The sequence below is a fragment of the Thunnus albacares genome, chromosome 11 (genome assembly GCF_914725855.1).
Source record: "Thunnus albacares chromosome 11, fThuAlb1.1, whole genome shotgun sequence".
Classification (NCBI taxonomy): Eukaryota; Metazoa; Chordata; class Actinopteri; order Scombriformes; family Scombridae; genus Thunnus; species Thunnus albacares.
In genome coordinates, this window is record NC_058116.1 from 3,365,472 (window position 1) to 3,388,514 (window position 23,043).

At 38.3% G+C, this 23,043-nt stretch overlaps 2 protein-coding genes across 4 annotated transcripts in view; both read left to right on the plus strand.

Moving 5' to 3' along the window:
• Positions 1-93: 93 nt before the first annotated feature.
• On the plus strand, positions 94-17,925 carry si:dkey-91i10.3 (cytochrome P450). Its single transcript, XM_044366584.1, has 10 exons — positions 94-735; positions 3,233-3,423; positions 5,465-5,664; positions 7,063-7,260; positions 7,523-7,530; positions 11,238-11,417; positions 11,683-11,849; positions 12,850-12,931; positions 13,299-13,505; positions 17,021-17,925. Exons 1-10 carry the CDS (start codon positions 478-480, stop codon positions 17,141-17,143), a joined length of 1,614 nt encoding a protein of 537 aa, XP_044222519.1. The 5' UTR covers positions 94-477; the 3' UTR covers positions 17,144-17,925.
• A 4,207-nt stretch (positions 17,926-22,132) lies between these two features.
• slc15a2 (solute carrier family 15 member 2) overlaps positions 22,133-23,043 on the plus strand; it is a 28,863-nt gene continuing 27,952 nt past the window's right edge. Inside the window, exons 1-3 of one of the 3 annotated variants that reach the window (XM_044365059.1) lie at positions 22,133-22,563; positions 22,662-22,714; positions 22,889-22,984. In XM_044365059.1, the coding sequence (XP_044220994.1) occupies positions 22,976-22,984 (9 nt within the window). In that variant the 5' untranslated portion in view covers positions 22,133-22,563; positions 22,662-22,714; positions 22,889-22,975. Of the gene's footprint in view, positions 22,564-22,661; positions 22,715-22,765; positions 22,985-23,043 lie in introns of all 3 variants that reach the window. The other 2 variants (XM_044365058.1, XM_044365060.1) reach the window with 2 other exon arrangements.

A 23,043-nucleotide genomic window follows, 5' to 3' on the forward strand; every position in this document is an offset into this window, starting at 1 on the left:
TTAAAGCCACTAATATTATTTAGCCTATTTTCAAAATATTCAGATTGCATACATTTTCATATACATTAAAAAGAGACAATCTTTGTTACTTTAGCAGTGTGTTACCACCCCTCGGGTGGTGCTAAAGTCAGACAACCTGCACAATTTTGTGGAATTGACCCTTTACACTCAGTGGCTCAACATTTTGGCACGTCCACAACTAAGGCGATGCTGCAGTAGAAGCTCAGAATGTTTAAAGCTTTCATTGTTTTCCTTCACTTCAATGGTTATGGTGTAGTAGGCTATATAGGTTATGTCTAGTTGCATTGTAGGTTTTCTCTCAGCACTCTTTGTGAGTAGCAAAGTCCACAGATGAGGTTGGAGATAGCCTACGTGCTGCGTAACTGCTAACAAGTAACGATTATAATCAGCCTTCACAGAGAACAGACGCAGACGGGAACTGTCGAGCTTGTGTGGGCCGCAGACACCGCCGAAAACATGCTGAGGAAATCTCTGGTAAACATCGGATTGCGAGTGAACTGTCAACAAAATAAAGGCATCCAGAGAGTGACGACGGGATGGAATCCAGTAAATTATGGAGGGATCCACCGCCGCGACGCATCCTCTTCCACCACCACCGTGATGGGAGACAACACCAAACCAAAAACTATGGATGAACTGGGCGGACCAAGTTTCATGACAACATTATACTGGCTTTTTGTAAAAGGTTACTTCAAAACGACGCAACAAATGCAAGTAAGTGGGATTATGAGGTGAGGGATTTATCTGGATGAGGGTTGAAACTGCAGTCCTGTCGTTTTGTTCATACTGCTGTTTGTGTTTCATTTGAACTATAGTGCACCCATCCATTGTTCTGCACTTATTCTTTATTTCTCCTTAAATCCTGCATTGACTGCAAAAGTGAAACTGTACAGCATAATCCAAAGGATCAATTCACTCAAAAAACATACATACTGTATCTTCTAGTGGTATTTACCCTGCAGACAGGTTTGGGTTTATGTGAGTTGGTTTTTGCTGAGCTTGACAATGTTTGCTGAGCTTGACGATGCCCCCAGATACTGCTAAACCATCAGCCCCACAGTTATAAATGATAATTAATCATTAATAAAAGGTCAGTGTTTCACATTGTCTAAGTCATCAGCCCTGCAGTTATAAATGATTATTAGTCATTAATAAAGGGTTAGTGTTTCACATTTTCTAAGTCATCAGGTCTGCAATTATATTTAAAAAGTCAATAAAATAATTAAAGTCTGCAGTTATAAATACTTATGAATCATTAATAAAAGATTCACATTAAAAATACATTAATAAACTGTTAATAAATGGATTTTTGACTGGATGCTCTGCAGCCCTTTTCAGAAGGTTAGTGGCTGAACATCACAGGTGTCTTCTAAAAGAATTAGATAAAGCAAATGTTATGATGGTATTGAAAGGAAGGATCTTTCACAATCTGGCAACCCAAAGACATGCTTATGTATGGGTTATACATGATTTATAAAGCATTAGTAGAGGATTAGTTAACCACTAACTAAGCCATTAATGAATACTTATAAACCCTTTGTGAAGGGTGGCTTATTGTAAAGTGGTACCAACATCTTAGATGTCTTTTTGTTCCATTCACCTCCATTGTTTTGGGGTAAAGGCAGAAAAACAGAGATAGATATCTCAAAAATACTGTTGAAGTAAACTCTGCATGAATAATATAAGACAGTTTAGCAACTGGATTGAATCCAGTGGTAATAGTACCCTCCTTCCTCATTCACACATACACTAAAAATAGGCCAACTGGCATTTATGGACTGCAGGACAATGTGTTTTCAGCAGCAGTTGCTGCTAAACAAGCAGACTTTTACAGCCTGTCACTGGTGATGACCTCCACTCTACCACAGTACAGCAGATTCTATCCCTAATCTTACCTTTAAACTAAAACAAACATCAAATAGCCTGCATCAGCCTACATCAGCACGTACTGCAGTACCTGAGGTTATTGTCCACATTACATGGAAAAATAAGCATCTAAAATTCTGCTTAAAACACACATGACTGTCTTCACTAGTCTACTACTCAATGCCTCCTGGAACCTTGTTGTTTGTACATTTTTTGCCTGAACACCATGGAGTAGAGTCATGACAGCAGAGGAAAGAGATCTGAATAAAGACATTGTCTGAAACTATTGCAGAAATGTGAAACATTCACCATATTATTTCCAAATTTGGGATCTGTTCAAAGATAAGAGTCTGTTCTATTCCTTTGATGATCAACAACAACAACAACAACAGAAAGGTTGTACAATGTAAACACCTCTTTAAGTATCTTCAATTAAGGAATTATGTATTAGTGACAGTGGTCACTTCTGCAAAGACTTAAATACTGACATCTCAGAGAGAGATGGGAGTTAATATTCCACAATGCACAATATAAAATGATCAATACTACGTTGAAATTGTTGCAGTATAGATTTATCATATGCTTATATATTACTCCCATTCTCTTACATTGATTTAATGAAAATAATCCAAACACGTGCAAAATGTTGCTCAGAGGAGGAGACATTGATACATTGTATGTGGAAGTGTCAGGAGTTGCAAATCTTCTGGGTAAAAACAATACAGATATTATCAGATATCGTTTCTTGATCATCTGCCCCATCTCTCTCCTGATGATATGAAACTACTCAAATCTAAGGCAGAAATGATCAGCTTTTGTGTCCTACAGGCAAAATATTGTATTGCACTTCAATGTATTTATGTTTTTATTAATCAATTTATGTGTAAAAAAGAAGAAAACCAATAAATATATTTAAGCAAAAAAACAAAACATTAATTAAACATTTGATCATTCTATTCAGTCACTTTGGTATGTGCTACCCAACATTTCATATTGGAATAATGCATAAGCCTGAATGTGTGTTTCTTTCACAGGTCAGCTACATTATCTCCAAAACATCATGAATACACATACAAGAGCAAAAATCTCAATAAAGCAAATCTTTTTAACATGCTACCACACAAAAGTTCTAGATGTGTGAGATGTGTGCCTCTGTGTGTCTCTCTCTGTATGTGTGTGTGTGTGTTTGTATCTGTACACATCAGTTTCACATCTGGAACGCTGAAGAGTTCATTATTTTCTGATTCCAGTAGGCAACTGACTAAAATCATTTTTCACCTCTTTAACACACTGAACATCTAATAACCTGATTAATAATAACTCATTAACTCAAACTGTCTGCTAGATAGAGCACAGCAAGATCTACGGTCCCCTGTGGAAGTCCACATACGGCCCTCTGGTCGTGATCAACGTGGCCAGCGCCGAGCTGATAGAGCAGGTGTTGAGGCAGGAGGGGAGACACCCGGTCCGGACAGATATGCCGCACTGGAGGAGCTACAGAGAGCTCAGGAACCAGGCCCATGGACCCCTGACAGAGTGAGTGAAACCTCCCCTACACATCACCCAACTTTATATCCACTGCTCAGACCAGAGGAAGAACTCTTAGTACTCCTTCATGGACAGACTGTCACAGCAAGGCCGGATTACCCCCAAGGTTCCAGATCCCTGTGGATCCCTGAAAACTTGAGGTTTACTGTGTCTATTGGTTGGTCTTAATCTTTTTAATTGTAATTTTTTTTTATATAAAGTGCAATACTAGCTGAAATGATAAGGTGCATTTATATATTTAATGTAGTCACCACAAGCCAATTGTCATACAGCAAACCTGGGGCCAGGAGTACTGGTTTTAAAGTAAATATTAACAAAGGATCACATAAATATTGTGAAAGGGCTCACTCGTAGTGATGAACAGCTCATTGTTTCAGTTTTCTTGCCAGCAACTTCTCCGCTTTTTTCTGCTTTTAGTCTCACTGCCAGTTTTCAGCCAGCTGTTTCACCCACTGTGCAATACCCACCCAGCACCTAACGACAGAGACACAAAGATAGTGACTAGCTGTTAATGAAAGTGCAACATTTAGCAGCTAAAATATTTTCTTCAGGACAGAAAACAGAGCTAGGGGTTCACAACACGATGCACAGAGTGGTGGGAGCAAGGAATCATGTTTTCCCCTGGGTCACTTCAGCAGCCTAAATCATCAACAGCTTCATAACAAATCTTAAGACATGCAAAGGGAACTTAACTTCCTCCCAGGTGTTGTTCTCTCACCCCAATAAGACCTGAACAGGCTCGTGGATCATAATTGTCTTTGACTGACTAATAGCAGCTTTTCTTTGCTGGCTTGCCCAGTCTTTCCTGTCAGACCTGTTGTTGCAGCACACATCATCGCTGGTAAATGTCGTAACACTGGAGCAATGCTGTCCAACTATGAGTCAAACAGCACTGGAAAACACAGATTTGGCATTGTTCTTCTTCTTGCTCTTCAGCTCAGCTATAGCTAATTAACTTTCATTCTGTAGTGGCTAAAATGAAAGGTTTGAGTTATGAGTTTCATGTACTCTCTGCAGCTGATGTCTGTATTCAGACAAAGATTGTTTGTGAGTGAGGACACATCACACTGTAACACCACTGTGTCACCATGGGTGGACTGTGTGTTTCTGTAGTTCAACAGGGTGGTGACTCTTCTCCACAGAAACGATCAGCTGATCACCTCATATCAATTTAAGAATCTCCAAAAACTTCAATCCAAATCATATCAAGATCTGATCAACTTAATAATTTTGAATAAGAATCTTCAGTATTTGGAGTAAGTAGCAGGCGGTGGTTATATGTAATGTGTCAGACACATTTAACTAACATTTCATATATTGTGCTGCTCATCTCATTTTCAGGTAGTAGATAAAATATGTGAACATGAATTAAAACTAAAAACTGTGGTGTTTCTGCCCTCTCAGGTGATTAGACATCTTTGAGCTGTAGTTATTTTAGCCCTTAGGTGTGTGCAATTGTTGAAAGGTAAACCTGAGAAGATTCAATAAAGGATTTGAAAGGTTTGCAGTTTCGATAAATGGAGTGTATACCAGATCTGAATTTTAACCCTGTTCATAACAATGCAGCTGTAAGGCACAGAGGAATAAGATATATCAGGCTTTTACACAGGCTCTTGATTAGGAACTCAACACTTTTGAGTAGGAACCATTCATCGTTGGTTTTGGTCTTTTCATGGGATTGTTGTTGATAACAAGAAAGATATAAGAAAATATCAGTATACGTTTTGGAAAATAAGTAAGTTAAGTAAGTACAGTACAAAATAAGTAAGTAAATAAGTACAGTAAACCCATAGCACCAAAAGCCAAATGTTAAAAATGTCCACTTAAAAAATATACATAATTTCAATGGTAGTTTCCAGTGAAATGGCCAAATGAAGGCCAGTCTTCCTCTATGTCTAATATTAATATTAAACCCTCTTAAGCTTAGAACAATTAAAGGGATTGTTTCACTCTTGACAGTGTAGGTATTATACAACTTTGTCTCAATCTGTCTGTGAGCTCATTTCCTTGTATTGAATCCGGTTTTTAGGATGGGGGCTAAGTGGCAGCGCATCCGTAGCATCCTGAACCCTCGGATGCTGAAGCCCAAACATGTCTCCTCCTACACCACCACCATCAATGAGGTGGTGACAGACTTCATCTACAGAGTGGCTTGGCTGAGGCAAACCAGCGGCGGGGGAGTTATGGTCAACAACCTGACTGAAGAACTCTACAAATTTGCTTTTGAAGGTCAGCAGAATACAGAGTCAAACAAATGAAATATTTTCATTGAATCAGCTGTGAAAACACAAATTTTTTCTTAGATGCGTGAAACATCTTGATTTTTCTCTCTCAACCCAACCGGTCAAGGCAGATGGCCGCCCACCTAGATCCTGGTTCTGCTTGAGGTTTCTTCCCGTTAAAGGGAATTTTTCCTTGCTGCTGTTGCCAAGTGCTGCTCATGGGGGAATGTTGGATCTCTGTAAGAGTACGGTCTAGATCTGCTCTATGTGAAAATTGCCCTGAGATAACTTCTGTTGTAATTTAACACTATATGAATAAAATTGACTTTACTCAATTAGTAAAAAGAACACGTCACCTGCAGTAGTGGGTTCTTGCGTAAGTAAATATTATATGTAATGTAATACTAAAACTACACCTTGACCTCTTTATATAGGCGTAGCAGAGCATTTGACTTTGACACGGTTTCTCAGCCGTTTGGCCTTGACAGCTGATTAGACACCGTGAGATAAGCTGTGGGTGTGATCATAGTACATTAGAGTCTATGATCACACTACTAAGTTTAAGTACATTATATGACCTTTAATCAGAGTCCCTTTCAAGGCTTTTACACATGAGGTTGGCGTTTACTTAGCATTTTAAAATTTAATAAGGCAAGGCAAGATTAACATTACAGGAGCATGTGGGTAGTCTGGGTCCTTAGTGGTTAAAAACCAATTCATCAAATTATTTATTTAATCTCTGCCTATTACACTTTTACAATAAGTGACTGGTGTCTGAAATGAAAAATCACATACATATACTAAATGGCTTTTTGTGTGCTTTTGGTCTGGTGCCGTTTTTCCTGGTTTGACCTTAGCCCCTTAGTTTCAATGAAGGGAAGTCTTTCTAAAGTATACAACAATGTTGTATTAGACCTCACTAATGCTCTTGTTACTGAATGGGAGCAAATGTCTGCAGCCAGGTTCCAACATCTGGTGTAAAGTCTGAAACCAGAAGAGTGGAGGCTGTTATAACAGCAGATTGATGCCTATAATTTTCTAATGAGGTGTTCAACTATCACATATGGGTGTGATGTTCAGACATCCACATACTTTTGGTCATAGTCTATACTGTGTATGTGAAAAACCACAAACCAGTACAGGTTATATTAAAGGCACCCCACCTCCCCTAAAAAAAATAATCAGAATTTAGATGTAACAAAGTTTTCAGTTCAGTTGTAATGTATTCATTTCCTAAGGGAAAAAAAAATAAAAAGACGAAAGACAAGACAAGTCATTTCTCTCTGCATCCTGTCAAAAGTCCTGTCCAAACACAGCAACTCAGGACCTTTGTTCCAGAAATCTTCAGTAGTATTTACTTTAAAGCAGTGTAGGATTCACCACCTATATTTATTTTTAAATGCAGGGATCTGTTCTGTGTTGTTTGAGACTCGTATGGGCTGCATGAACGAGGTGGTGCCCGAGGAAACCCAAAAGTTCATCTTCTCTGTGGGGGAAATGTTCAGGCTCTCCCCCATCATCGTCCTCTTCCCCAAGTCTGTCTGGCCCTACATGCCTTTCTGGAATCAGTTTGTGGCAGCCTGGGATCATCTCTTCAAAGTTGGTGAGCAACATTAGTTTTAACCAGTGAATCAATGTGTGTAACATGTTTTATTTGTTACAGATAGAGGGCTGATATTTAACATGAACCAAGTGGTGTTCACTTAATGCTGATAAAGAAACAAAGCTGTACAACCAATATTACTTACATTATAAAATCAACACAAAACTTCACATCTGGTCACTGTGGGATTTTCATTTTGGTAATTTTCACACCTCTGTCTTTCTCTGCCCTTATTTCCTGTCATCTCTGCAATCAACTTCAGAAATGAAGGTAATTATACCAAAAAAATAGTTTAAAAGGCCTTTGGGATAATAGTTTCAGAAAACAATTACTATCAAGGACACTACACTCCGGTGATTCCCTCAAAGGACAAAGTCCATCTCACAGGTCCTGCTGCCCTTGTTCCACATCAGTGTCTGAAACATAGACTGTATATAAAGATGGACGTAGCGAGGTGTGACATCACCCAATGTTTTGCATGGGAGCTGGTGTTGTGAAGTCTGTTCCCCCCGTTGATATGTGTTTCCCTTGCCTTTAAAGTGCACCCAGCCTTATCCCTGACCCCAACCACTTATCTCTGCTACGCATAACCATAACCATAACCATAACCATAACCATAACCATAACCATAACCTAAGTCTTAACCCCAACTGCAGAGGTGGTGCTATGGAAATGCTATGGTTTTGACAGGAGGGGAAGAGATTTCGACACAACACCAGTTTGAATTCCAGAGGTCAGAACCAAGACGGCAATATGTTAGGAGGGAGTGTGTTTTTCGTACTCTGTCAGGTTTTTTGGGGTATGTTGCTAAACTACTAATTTGCTTCAGTTACTCGTAATAAACCAAACCCAGTGATCTTTTTCAGTTATTTAAATAAGTCGAACAGTCGAACATGAAGTCCATTGCGGAAGATATGGAAGTTACTGCAAGTAGTGAAGCCAATGCGTCTTGGTATGAAGTTGAGGCAAAAGTTAGCCCAGAAGTCCTTTCTCAGCCTCTCCCCGAAACTCCAGAAAGGCTTCCTCCACTGAAAAAAAAAACAAGATCATATCAAAAATGACATGACATGACATGACACCAATGCAATTGTGAGAGCTATTCAGGAGCTCTCTGTTAAACATGATCAAACTTCGGAGGCTTTATTTGAAAAGGTCTCTGTTATCAAAAAAGTGTCATTGTCCACTTCCAAAGCAATGTCCTCCCTTTCGGCTATGGTCAACCAGCTTGTTACTGATGTCAGTGACCAGAAAACCATCTTGTCTGGAAGAAACAGGTGAGAAGATTAAAGATGAGAACAAAAACCTGAAGGCAAGGGTTGCCGACATTCAAAGATACAGCTGGAGCTGGTCACTCAAGTTACACAGCCTGTAGGAGGAGAATGGTGAGGACAGATGACAGGTGGTTGCTAACATCTTGGGGAAGATGGCACCTAAAATCTGTGAGCAACTGGAGGACATTATTGACGTGGTCCACCGCCTGGGACCACGGAGGAAAAACAGCTCGCATTACTTCATTGTGATTTTTTCCATGTGCCACTACTGTAATTTGATTTGGAGGGAGAGGGTCCAGGTTTCTTCATGACAACAATCTCTGCCTCACTGAAGGTTTGTCTCCTGAAGATAAAGCTGTCAGAGACAAACTGTGGCCTTTACTCAAAAAAGCAAGGGGGGTGAGTAAGCAGGCCTCATGGTGTGGTGCCTCCATCATTGTTAACGGGAAGAAGATTCAGTTATAACCATTTGTTTTTAACTTTTCCCATCCAGATCCTATAATCTGTTGAATGGGTAATGCTGTGTTAAATGGTGAGGCCAGCAGAGAATACCGGCAATGGTAACAATGGATGGCATTGCTGTCAAAAGTTACATTATTTTAAGTTTTTGCCATACTCTGCAGCAAAATTTACAACCAGATGTTACGTAGCTCCCTCACACAAGGAGAAAACATGAGTGATCTGGACAACAAGAACCTAATTGTTTTGGTGCAACACCTGGAATTATAAAATCAGAGCTTGAAATCCTACTGAGGATTTTGAGGAAGTTTTAGAGGGAATTTAACATTCATTTTAAGTTTGGAATAGAAAGCTGCGTTTTATAGCTACATGCATCACTAGAATAATTACATAAAATAATAGACACAAAATAGTTTTATTTAATATATTTTATTCCATAAACAATATGACATCACCATAGCAACATATCCTCATGTGTGTTTGTTTTGCCGTCCTGCCATTCTGTCAGACTGTTAGTTTTTCCCGTGCCGTACAGGTTTTGTTTATCAGCCTGAATTCATGTGAATGCGGCATTACTCATTATAGGTATTGTTGCAGCTGAAAAGTCTGCCTGTCTAGTTAGGTGACACAGGTAATTAAATACCAGGAACACAGAATTTTCCCTGCAGTCCAACTGCCTTTTGATCTGCTTACACAAACACTGTATACTTTCAGCCTCCACCCAAAACAAGCACTTTGTGTGCAGTCACACACTTCTCTGTCTGTTTCCTGCAAGATTGTTTATAATTATTCCATATATGGTGTCATTCCTGTCTTGTACAGTTTCCAGTTCTTGCATTAAGTTCCCCATATTTTTATGTCACTTGTTTATATTTCAAAAGTTCATAGTTTTTTTGTCTTTTCATGTTTTTTGTCTTTTCATGTTCATTCACTGAAGCATTTGCATTTGGTGACAAATTTACGAATGTAGGTTTTATAATGACATATATATTTTATGCCCTCTCTTTAAATGATAATTTCTCTAAAGCCTCTGGCCTATTCCTCAATATCTCCATCCCTGTAACAATATTTCAATTGAAAACATACCAGTGAAAGATACTGTTAAATATCTGGTTATCTTTGTTTCTAAAAATCCCATTGCAAGACAGAATTTACATTTCTCACACAGACTGAAAAAAGCCTCAGGCATTTTTAATAACTGGCTACAAAGTTATCATCCTGTCATTGGAAGGGTCTTTGTCTCCAAAGCTGAAGGCTTGTCTTGCTTTGTGTACCCATCATTGTCTTTATCTGACAATAATAATACCTATAAAGAGGTCAATAAGATTCTTTATAACTTCATATGGAAAAATGGTGCACAAAAATTGAAACAATCTCTCTCTGCAAACAAAACTCTGAGGGAGGTCTTGAAGTATTAGATTTCTGTGACATAAACCACATGTTTTAGCTAAACTGGTTTAAAATATGTTTTAGTCTATCTGGAACTTCATTCCATCTCACATTTTCAACAAAATTGGTGGTTTAAGCTTTCTGTTATCTTGCAGTTTTTTTTCTTTTTACTGTAAACTACCTGTTAAGCTATCAAAGTTTCATCAACAAGCTCTGTTAGCTTGGAAGATCTTCCATGTCCACAATGTTTCTCCACATAAAGCCTTACTCTGGAACAATGCAGATATCACAATTTAAAATAGGTTTCATAAGTCATCAAAGCTTTCCTTGTGGTCTATTACATCTTCTCAGATCCCATATTAACTGTTTGTTTTGTGTGATGGTTTTTTTTTACTTTTGTGTCATTTGTATTTCAAATTCGGGACAATAAAATTGAAAAAAAAAAAAAAAAACAAGCAATAATTTCCAAAATGACCACCAGCACACTTATTAGAGGCCTGAATTTAGAGACTGAGATCATAATGACTGGTTGAAAAAAAATGATTGACTTGGTATTTTTAGAGAAGTTGATGCTTTTTGAATGGGAGTCTATTAGAGCCAGCATCTAGTGGCCACCAGTGGTATTGCACTTTAAGGGACTTCCTCATCAGCTTCAACCTTAAGTTGTTGTAATTGCAGCTTGGTCTGAACAAGACTCCTCACAGTGTGTCTCTTTTGCCATCTAGTGGGCTGAAGTGTTTATTGCTCTCTTCTGTTGTCAGTTTTGGTTCTGACATGATAAACTAGGTAGATATATTTCTTGGAAGTTGGGGCGGTGTTGTGAATCTTGATGTTTATGAGTCTGTATGTGACTGTCAGCTTTTTTGTCACCTAGCTGAGGAACTGGTGCAGAAAAAAATGGAGGAGATCCAGGAGAAGGTGCACTTGGACCAGAATGTGGAGGGAGCATACCTCACACACTTGCTGCTCAGCGATAAGATGACCGTCACTGAGATCCTGGGCAGCATAACGGAACTACTGCTGGCAGGAGTCGACACAGTGAGTAGATGCTGTGTGTGCACATGAAAGGATGGATTTCTACATTTAGTTGTGTTGGCATAGTTGGGAGGCATAAAAAAAATGATTTTCTGTCAGCAATGTTGTTGAAACAACCTACACATCTAAAAAACTTTTATCTTTTCAATTAAATTTATCCCATTTTGAACATAGATGTCTTTTGAGCTCCACATTAATGCTCACTGAGAGGGCACAAAACTGAAACATCAAACAACAAAAGATAACTGTGTGTGTTGCTCTGTTGCAGACCTCCAACACTATCTCATGGTCTCTGTACCATTTGGCAAACGAGCCAGAGATACAAGAACAGTTATACCAGGAAGTGATAAGTGTTTGCCCTGGAGACAAAGTGCCAACCAGCGATGACATTGCTCAAATGCCGTACCTGAAGGCCATCATCAGGGAAACACTACGGTTAGAGAGTTTCTTTAATTTTTATAAATATATTTCATCAACGGGACACTTGACGGCAGGACACCAGAAGTTTGTTTGGTTGTGCTGAAGTAGGTTTGTTTTCTACTGAAAGGGCAGAACCTGATAATCACCTGAGGCCCAAAATGTGAACATTTATTTCATACAGCAACTAGAAAAAATAAAATATGGAAATCTAACGTTTCAGATTCAGGTGTCACCTAAAGGAATAGTTTGTCATTTTGGAAAATATGCTTGTTTGCTTCCTTGCTGAGAGTTAGATGAGAAGATTGATGTCACTCACATATCTGTCTGTTCAATATGAAACTATAGCTAGGAGACAGTTAGCTTAGCTTAGCACAAAGACCAGAACCAGCTAGTCTGGCTCATTCCAAAGGTAATAAAATCCACCCACCAACACCAGTAATTAACATTAACACATTATATGTTTGTTTAGTTCATACAAAAACTGAAATGTAAAATTGTCAAGTTGTGGTTTAAGGAAAGGTAATGTGCAGGACTATTTCTTGGCTGGGAGCAATGACTAGCTGGCGTCCAGCCAGCTTCTAACTACTAACTAACTTTTCTTCTAACTCTTGAAAAGAGAGCAAATAAGCATATTACCTAACATGTTAAGTTATGCCTGTAAGGATAAAATTGCTGATACAGTTTGGTTTCTGAGCAGTTAAATGTGCTGTTTGAAATCACTAAATATGCGCATATATGCTAGACATCCTATGTTTCAGTTTTAGCATAGCATTACACAAGTCTAGTGAAACACTGCTCAGCAGCATATTTGTTGTTGTTGTTGTCTGTTGTGCTCTTTAATCAACTATGCAGGAATCCATTGACAAGTGTCCTTGCATAGTTGATGTCATTGACAAGCTAAAACTCAGTTTGCAAGCTGAACATTACTCAATGTTTGTTAGTAACAATAAATAATAGTTGCTTTTCAAACAAATGGCTGTTTTGTTGATTCGTCACTGTGTTCTGTGGTCACCAGGCTTTATCCAGTGGTACCAGGAAATGCCCGTCTCACTGTTGAGAATGAGATTGTGGTGGGAGATCACCTCTTTCCCAAAAGGGTGAGATACATGTCAGACACTCCTGGGTATTTTAACCTTTTACCAGAAATTAAATTCAAGATCAGACATGACAAAGTGCTTCACACAAAAAGACAAAAGCAAGAAATTAAAATACAGACACAATAAAACAGTAATAAATTGCCTTTCTGTAATGGCCTGTTGCAAAAATATCCTAAGTACAATGCATGTTAGTATGTACAACTGAAACCTTGAAAAACATGGTGTAAATGCTTGAAAATTTTACATCCAAATTCACAAGTATAATTTAGCTTGCAGTGAAGTAAGTTCAACAGCATTGTAAGTAACGTTATGTCATATGTCGATGTTCATTAAACTCAGTAAAGCAAATGTGGTCTTCCTCTCACAGACGCTGTTCCACCTCTGCCACTACGCTGTGTCCTATGATGAGAATATTTTCCCCGAGCCTAACACCTTCCTGCCGCAGCGCTGGCTACGGGGAGCGGAGGAAAAATCCAAGCAGCACCCATTTGGGTCAGTGCCGTTCGGTTTTGGTATCCGGGCGTGCCTGGGCAGGCGGGTGGCTGAGCTGGAGATGTATCTCCTCTTGTCCAGGGTAAGAACATGTCAATGCTGCTACTACCACAACCATAGATCCACTTTACACTGTCATAGCTGATATCTTTTTTTCTGGTTGCCTCTGGTTTCTTGTTTGCTTCTCTATAGATTAAGAAACAAAAAGCTGTATGAAATAGCTCAGTTATCTCACATTAAGAGTGATTCTTCTTCATTCCACTGTTGCCTTCATTGGCAACAACTTCATTGACTTTTCTACACTTTACTTATTATCACCTTGAATAATCCAACACAGCTTATATTGTTTTCACGTAAAGTATTTATTGTTTTCATCACTTCTCTTTTACATGACAGTTTGCAATACAGCGTGGTAAAAAATGCTCTGTACACAGTGTCTGCAGCATGACATACATGCAGTGCTGCTTGAAAGTTTGTGAACCCTTTAGAATTTGCTGTATTTCTGCATAAATATCACCTAAAATGTGATCAGATTTCCAGTGAAGTCCTTAAACAAGATAAAGAAACATCTTTTAAACAAATGAGACAAAAACCTTACACTTGTTTGTTTATTTATTGAGGAAAATGTGTTACACATTGGTGCGTGGCAAAAGTATGTGAACCTCTTGGATTATCACTTTATTTGAAGGGGAAATTAGAGTTGGGTGTTTCAATCAATGGGATGACAATCAAGTGTGAGTCTGGGAGGCCCTGCCTTATTTAAAGAAGAGAAATTTGGGTCTTCACTAACAAAGTCTGAGCTTCACAACACAGGTTTGTGGACGTATGTCATGGCTCAAACAAAGGATATTTCTGAAGACCTTAGAAGAAGAGTTGTTGATGCTCAACAGGCTGGAAAGGGTTACAAAACCATTTCTAAAGAGTTTGGACTCCACCAGTCAATTGTCAGGCAGAAAGTGTACAAATTGAAGACACCCAACACCATTGTTACCCTCCCCAGGAATGGTCAAACAACAAAGATCATGCCAAGAGCAGGCATGTAATACTCCGGGAGGTCACAAAGGACCCCAGGGTAACGTCTAGGAAACTAAAGGCCTCTCTTGTAGTGGCTACAGTCAATGTTCATGAGTCCACCATCAGGAAAACATTGAACATCAATGGTGTGCATGGCAGGATTACAAGCAGAAACCCACTACTCTCTAAAAAGAACATTGCTGCTGTCTACGGTTCGCTCAAGACCACATGGATAAGCCAGAAGGTGATTAGAACAATGTTCTGTGGATGGATGAAACCAAAAATGAACTTTTTGGGTTGAATGAGAAGCATTATGTTTGGCGATGAGCAAACACTGCATTCCAGTGTAAGAACCTTATCCCATCTGTGAAACATGGTGGTGGTAGTATCATGGTTTGGGCTGCTTTGCTGCCTCTGAACCAGGACAGCTTGCAATCATTGAAGGAGCTATGAGCTCTGAGTTGTACCAGCAAACCAGGACAATGTCAAGGTATCTGTCTGTGAACTGTAGCTCAACAGAAAGTGGGTCATGCAGTAAGACAACGACCCTAAACACATAAGTTGTTCTACCAAAGAATGGTTAAAGCAGAAGAAAGATAATGTTTTGGAATGGTCGAGTCAAAGTCCTGACCTTAATCCCATAGAAATGCTGTGGAAGGACCTGAAGCATGTAGTTCATGTTGAGAAGCCCGCCAACATCCCTGAGTTGAGACTGTTCTGTAAGGAGGAATGGGCTAAAAATCCTCCAAGCTAATGTGATAAACAGTTACTGGAAATGTTTGGTTGAAGTTATTGCTGCAAAAGGGGGTCACACCAGTTACTGAAAGCAAGGGTTCACATACTTTTGCCTCACACAAATATGTAAGATCAGATCATTTTCCTCAATAAATAAATGAAAAAGTTTTTTTTTGTTTCATTTGTTAAATTGGGTTCACTTTATCTAGTTTTAGGACATTTGTAAATATCTGATCACATTTTAGGTCATACTTATGCAGAAATACAGAAAGTTCTAAAGGGTTCACAAACTTTCAAGCAGCACTGTATATATTGGTTCTTTTGTACTCTTATGTTCATGTGTGATGATAAGGAATCTATTTGAGATTGCTGGAAAAGATTGTTAAATGGGTTAATAGCTTGTTAAATTAATATCTTTTTATATGAGCAGTGAGTAAGGTGACTCTATGATGTGTAAGGGGTTACTCTCAGACAAACCTGATAAACCAGCAGAGAATGATCACCATCTGGGCAGCTCTATGGAGCTGGTTTTCACGGCACATTTACTATGTGGTCTGGTCTCAGTACTCTTACCAAGCTAATTTTCAGCAGCAGCAGGCGGCTGTTTTCAGCAAACAAGCTCTAAAAAACTCACAGTACGCTACCTGCCCAATACCAAACAGCAGAAAGACACAGTTAGAGACTTGCTGGCTCTCTAAGAAAGTGGAGCATTTATCAGCTAAAGAGAGAGATATTTTTTTCAGGAGTCAGTGGAAACCAAAACAGAACTAAAGAGGAGAATATTGGAATACTGAATATTGGACTTACATTCATGAAGTGGACATAAACACAACTCAAAATGAAAGCCTAGTGTTGCTCCTCCTGCTGGATATGTAAATAATAAGGTGTTTGTAGTGGAGTAATTCTTCCCCCAAGTAGCCAAAAAACAATTAATGTAGCTTAAAGATATATAAGTGAAAGCCAGCAGTTCTCTCTGATTTCTGCCAGTCACTGTACAGTCCACAGTGCAGCCTCAGTGTCTCACTCTTTACTCTGTACACAAATAACTGCAAACTGATTTATCAAGACCGCATTAGATTACATTAAATATGCCAATAGTACAGCACTGAACCTTCTTGAACAGAATCAGAATCATCCATGTTATGTGTAAAATAATACACAGTATTAATTTACAAATGGTATGTTAATGAAGCCAAAAACATGCCGATCAGTTTTGACCTTGATGACATGAGTTGCTCTCTGAACTATGTGAAGGGATCAAGTTGCTGTCCTGAACTTTTGTACTTTCAATGAAATGTCATCTTTCCAGGGACTGGGCACTCTTTCAGCACTCTGTGTGACTGAAGCAGCAGTATATGTTTGAGGAATATTATCTTTTTAGTAACTTCAGTTTTGATATAATATTTAATTACTTTAACATCCAAATCGTGTCTTTTCTTTACTTTATTTACATCAGTGACTCTGGACTCTTGCAGCATAGAAACCAATACAGTACAGTCGTGTGAACTGAGCAACTTCAACACCATCCTCCGTTTTCACTCCCTGGAAATCTGTTCCTTTTTATCTACATTCAATGAGCAGCATTGACCTATAGTAACAGTCCAACCAGAGCTCAGAGGTCTGGCTCCTTTTGTTAGTCTTGGCAATGCAATGAATACAAACCAACAGTCAGTCATCTGACTTTGGACTGAGTCATGTCAGCCAAAAACCACAGTAATAAGTCAGTTAGCGAGTGAGCAGTTGGTAATCATTAACAGGAATGAGGACTGTGTTTGCACTCTTGTGCCTTATGTTAATAAATATCCTGCTCCAAATATTGTATTTCTTTGTCTGTCTTTGATTTTCAAGTTGATAAAGCACTACGAGGTGAGGCCGGATCCTGCTGGAACCACAGTCGAGCCGATCACCAGAACCCTGCTTTGCCCTGCTAAGCCAATCAACCTGCAGTTCCTGGACAGAAGAGTCCAGTAGGAGGAGCCGAGAGCAGCGGCAGGAGTTTCTCTGTGAGCTGTTTTAATATTCACACTGCGTTACCTTCCTGTCAACAAGCACTTGTTTATAGAGCGTCCACATCTTGAGGACTGGCTGGAATGCTCTGAGACTGTGGCATAAAATACAAGCTGATTGAAGAAGTAGTAACAGCACAGAGTATAATGCAGTATGTATAGTTTTTTCATGTATATATCAATACTTTAACCTACAAAGACTGTTTTTCTCTTAGGAATCATTTAGTTTCAGTTCCATTAATGCCATTTTCTCAGTTGTTTCTCAGTTGTTTGTCGGCTTGCAGCAGGAAGTGTTCTGGCTGCAGACATGAGTAGGACTGACTGGATCCTTTCTGTGTGGAGTTTGCATGTTCTCCTCAAGTTCATGTGGATTTTCAAAAGAAATACTAGAGTACTCCCGCTGCTGGCCTTACAGAATAAGGCTTCCGTTACTTTTATTATTAATTCTGGGGGGTTAAAAAACCCCATGAAAAGACCAAAACCGACAATGTGTTAGTCCGTCCACACATACTGTAAATAGTTTCATTTTAAAATGTATTCATATAAAAAAAATCCTGAAAGATCCGGTCACTGTAGTTTTTATGTAGGTTACTCAAAGCAGGAGTAAATAGTGTGTTTGTTGGGGACTATTTTCAGTAGTATGTTTTAGCCATGCTAGTGGCATGGATCTAGGGATGGCAGTGTTGGTCTGTCGGTACACCACTTTGGTCCAGACTGAAGTATCTCAACAACTGTGAGATGGATTGCCATGATATTTGGTACACACATTCAAGTTCCTCACAGGATGAATTGTAATCATTTTTGTGATCCCCTGAATTCATCAATCGCTGTCATCAGATCAGAATTTAACAGTGTATGACCAAAAACCTGCAAAACTAAAGACATTCCCATCAGCCTCAGCTGTGCTTAGTTCTTATTTGCAAATGTTAACATGCTAACACACTAAACAAAGATGGTGAACATGTTTAACATCAAACCTGTTTAATATCAGCATGTTAGCATTGTCACCGTAAGGCACAGCAGTGCTAAAAATACTCAAGCACTGTCCTTAAAAGCTGGACTTGGTTCATGAGCACTGGGCAAGCTGCTCCTAAAAGTTGGTAAGAATAAAATGTAAAGATCATATTTTTAACTTTCACATACATAAACTGTTTGCATCACTGATTTAAGTGCTTTAATTTTCTTTTCAAGTCATTTAACATTAATGTTTTTACTGTACATGTTAGAAAGTGTTGAGGAAACTAAAAAAATAAAAGCATCGACAATCAGTTGGAATTGTAACATGGAGATACAGGGTTTTCATTCTTCAGGCAAAGGCAGTTTGCAGCTTCATTATAATGTTTCTTATACATGCAGACAATGTAATTTTAGGTTTTAATATTTATAATTGTGATTTATTTTATAATAAAAAAGTCTAACCTGTGTTGTTTGTGCAGCCCCATATTTCATATAGTGTGTCAGTGTGTTTAATACATTATTGGGTTGCTGTATGTCATCTGCCATCTTTATTTTGTCTAATAAACATAAGAATGCCAAAGTGTAGGTAAGTATGCAAATAAGTATGACTGTAAAACAGCTCATTTTTGCTTGGACTGTTGATGGACACTATTCATTGCATGGCACAAAGGAAATGGAGACTACTGACAGCTGCAGACAATTTAAATGAATTACAGGCGATGGTAAGAGTTACAGATGTTTTTTTTTTTTAAAAATCTTTGGAAGAACATTTTCCTTTCAATCTACCAAGTTTAATTACCAATGGCATTATATAGTTACAATTTGATTTACAGCACAAGTATCATTTACTGATAGTATAAAATGTTCAAGTATGTTTGTGTGTACTAATTGTGAAATCAGTATACTATAAAAAATGAAGTATCCCATAACTCATTTTACTAACACATAAAGAACCACACATAAAACCCTATGTTGCACTTTAGAATGTTTGGTAGTGTGAGTGGGAAGGATGGACCAACAAACAGGTGTTGATTTGTCAGAATAGAAACATTTATTCAGACCAGCCACAAAAAAAAAAAAAAAAAAAAATTAGGTCCATCATCTGCAGATAATTAGTAGGAAAAAAACCTTCACAGTCCATGAAACACTGGCCCTCTATTTTCCTGGAGAGGGGAAAAACAGATCAACCAGTTTGCTGTCAGCTGCTATCTGTGGCCAATCAGGGACAGTCTTTGGAATTAGTGCCACTTTGACCCAGGTGGCATTAATCTCCCCTCATTTGGAGTTAAATGGTATTCAATTGTATTTTTGACTTAAAACTACTCATCAAATTTCCCCTTAAGAGGCATTATCAAAATTACTTATTGTTTATGATATTAGCAAGTAAACATTCCCTTCTTTGGAATGGATTAACATTAAGCAGGGAAAAAAACCCACAGAGAGATTTTAAAGGAAGTGCACTCCTTCTTCTTAAAGGGTCTGGCAGATTAGGAAATTAAAATCCCCTTAAACCTGTGTTAGCAAGAAGACTAGACACAAGTGAATAAGTATCTCTCAAACATCACAAGTTCATGACTGATATGTTGACTGGATGAGTGAGAGGAATGTGCACCTTCCCCTCAGCATACATGCCAACACTGACTCAATTACATTTTGGAAATGGTGAAGGTAAGCTCTATGACACCCTATTGTTGACATAACATTTATTTTTGTTGTCTCTCACAAATTCAGTCTCTATATATATCACACTATGAACTTTGATCATAGATATAAATAGATATATATTTATAAAAACAAAAAGTACTTTGATTACATTTCATACCACATCTAACATTTTGTGCATACAATCCCAAAATTTAAAACAATGAAAACATTTTTAAATGTGTTCTGACGGAACAAAGTTATTCCATATTATCTTATAACAATAGTATTAGTAGCTGTATATTTGTGTCATTAGTGTATAAGTGTCCAGCCCACATGGGCATGACAATTGTCAGTTTCTTCTTAAATCTAACATTACATTGCAAACAAAAACTTTGTCTGTTCTGACAACCTCACAAATAAAATCTCAGTTTTATAATTCTTATTTTACACTTTACTGTCGTAGCACTGTACATTTGTTTATCTTCTAAATGCTGCTGTTGTCTGTTCGTAGTAGACCAATGCTGCTCTCCTGCGGACTGTTATGGTACTACATGAATTTCCAATGAACTAATTTAGGCCTTATTCATTTGTTTATTCCTTAACAGGGACAGTGTACATTAATAAACATTATTGTAGATGTGTCCCTGAACTGATGTTAGTGTCATCCTAATATGACAAGGTGCCATGTGCTGATGCTCTTACATAGAGAGAGGAGTTTACTGTCTTGCTCAGGGACACTTGCAGGACCAAGTTATTGATGAGTTGATGAAAAGCCCTGACATCATTGCTCCTGTAAGTAATGCATCCTGCAGCTGCTCTGGAAATGGTAAATGCTACATTTTTAAGGCATGACAGTGGTGAAAACTACTAAATGTCACAAGATCATGACTTTTGCGATGCATAACAGATGTCATTTATTTTTCCTTTTACTATAAGGCCCTTTTTCCTCGCAGCTCCATTTAAAGCATAAAGTGACATTTAAGTTTTAACCCCTTTTGTACAATCTCTATTTCTGTCTGTGAGCACAGAAATCCTCATCAGTAATAATGGCTTTTACCTGGATTCACATGACTAGTGTACTTCACAATAAGGGAAGAACACATTTGATTAACACTGGTCAGTTTTAACGCCTTAGTTTCCTCCAATCAGAAACACTGTATGCACTTCACATTTTTGTTTTGATTTTAAAAGATAGAGGCATTTTTTAAAGATGGGGTTATTAATATTTTAACATTATTATATAATTATCTTCTTCCTAATGCTTTGTAAAGCTGTTTTTGTGACACTCATTTTAAACTGATCCTTATTACCAGACTATAAACTGGTGATGTTTGCTGTGATCAGAGAGCATATGACTGAAACTTTGAGGTCATTTGTGATGTAAGATGAACTGAACCTGCACATGAATTATCACCTGAGTAAAACTTTGAGGAATGAGGAAGAGAACCTCCATCAACAGATACACCCTTGTAATAAACTCATTATTAATGTGCTATTTGTAGCAAAGTGTGAGAGCTGTCTCTTCACCTTGGAACTCAGGACTCATGGTCCTTTTTCTTGGGCTTCCAACCACATTTCATATGGAGTTTGTTCAGTTGTCATTACTTTAATTGCAGAATTTCGTAATAGGCTATCTCTCAACATCCTATTGGATGGATTCCCATGTAATTTTGTACAGCAGGACGGCTTCACAGTTTTTCAAGTGTATCTTAAAACAACAGTCAAGAGCCCAAATAAACATTGTGAAACATGTTTTTCTCGCTCTAATCATTCCTCCTGTTCATACTGACAATTAGAAGATCCCTTCTTAATGCACTTACAATATAAGTGACCACAGTCCTCCTTCTGTACAAAAATGTATTTAAAAGTTTATAGTCTTTTTAGTGCCAAAGTCCCTCTTTTTGTTACTATACTTCCACCGCAGCTCAACAGGGAAACACTGTCTGAGGAAACACAAAGAGGGAATCTGATGCTAAAAAGACTGTAAATTTGGCAGATATCCACTTGATATGACTAACTCAGACTGCTGAAGTCTCATATAAGCTTCACATCAACTTTTAAATGCATTTTTGCACAAAGTGACTGTGCGGACACACTGTGGAAAAAATGTTATTGCTTTCAACAAGTGCCATTATTTACCATGAATCTTTTTAGCTCCTGAAACCTGTATGTTCTGTGTCTGTTCATTTTGTTTTGGCATGTTTTTTGTGATATTATTTGTCCTCTTATGTACTTTTATATGAAATCATTTTATTTTTTTCTGCTGCCATCTTGACCAGAACCTGCCTCCCTGGCAGAAGAGGTAATGTATCTCAATGGGACCTTTCTGTTTAAATAAAGGATAAATAAATTTGGCCCCCATCAGTTACATTGAAAGCACATTTGAAAGGGGACCTTTTAACAGCCAGTGTGAACGGGAGGAGTGATTACAGTGAGGAAAACCTCTTTCACTGTTCATATGGACAGCTGACAGCTAACAGCTTATTTATTATAGAAAACTTGATCACATGTGAGCATTTCTTAAGAAAATCATCTATTTTCTGAATAAAATGTGACTTGTCAAAGCCACAGTGAGGCAGTGGGTGTTGCTCATGGTCAATTACAGGAAATTAGTAATGCGCACGGAGTTATCCATCTGAAGAAATAGGGCAGCTGGGCCAACACTTCCAGGACGCTTTGACCCTCTATCCCACAGTCTGCTCTGAGCTCAACAACGACACTATTGTACAAGCAGAGGCTGCTCCCCACCTCTCCACAATTAACGGACCTCCTGCTGCACAGAAAGTGAGTTGAAGTATACAAACATTTGGCCAACATGGTGTTTCTACATGGAGAGTGACTTATTTTTTTTGATATTACTAATTGATTGTTTTCCTTTACAGCTCAATGTCTTCAAGTACAACCGTTTATAAAATAGAAACATCGATTTTTAGAGGTAAAAATACTAATCTGGATGGTATTGTCTTGTTTGGAATCTTTCCTACAGTAACTTAAGTCTGTGGAGGCCTGCTGTGATTCTTTAAGAAACAAGTCCAAGTTTTGTGGTGGAATATTAACTTGAAGTCGGCTTGAAGAGCATAAATGATCGAGAATTTGCATTCGTCCTCAGGACAGAGCGGAGTGGGACGGACTTGGATGTTAGTCAGGAGCCCCCGATGCAGCACAGAGCCAAAATCTCAACAACAAAAATAGCAACATGACTAAGGTAAATATACGCAATGTTTTTATGTAGCAGAAACGAAGACGTGCATGTTGTTTGTTTGT

Bases quoted from the DNA above. Each gene is read 5' to 3' on its own strand.
- si:dkey-91i10.3 (XM_044366584.1), top strand. From the start codon at position 478: ATGCTGAGGAAATCTCTGGTAAACATCGGATTGCGAGTGAACTGTCAA. The intron at 736-3,232 runs GTAAGTGGGATT...ACTGTCTGCTAG, and splicing joins AAACGACGCAACAAATGCAA to ATAGAGCACAGCAAGATCTA. The intron at 11,418-11,682 runs GTGAGTAGATGC...GCTCTGTTGCAG, and splicing joins TGCTGGCAGGAGTCGACACA to ACCTCCAACACTATCTCATG.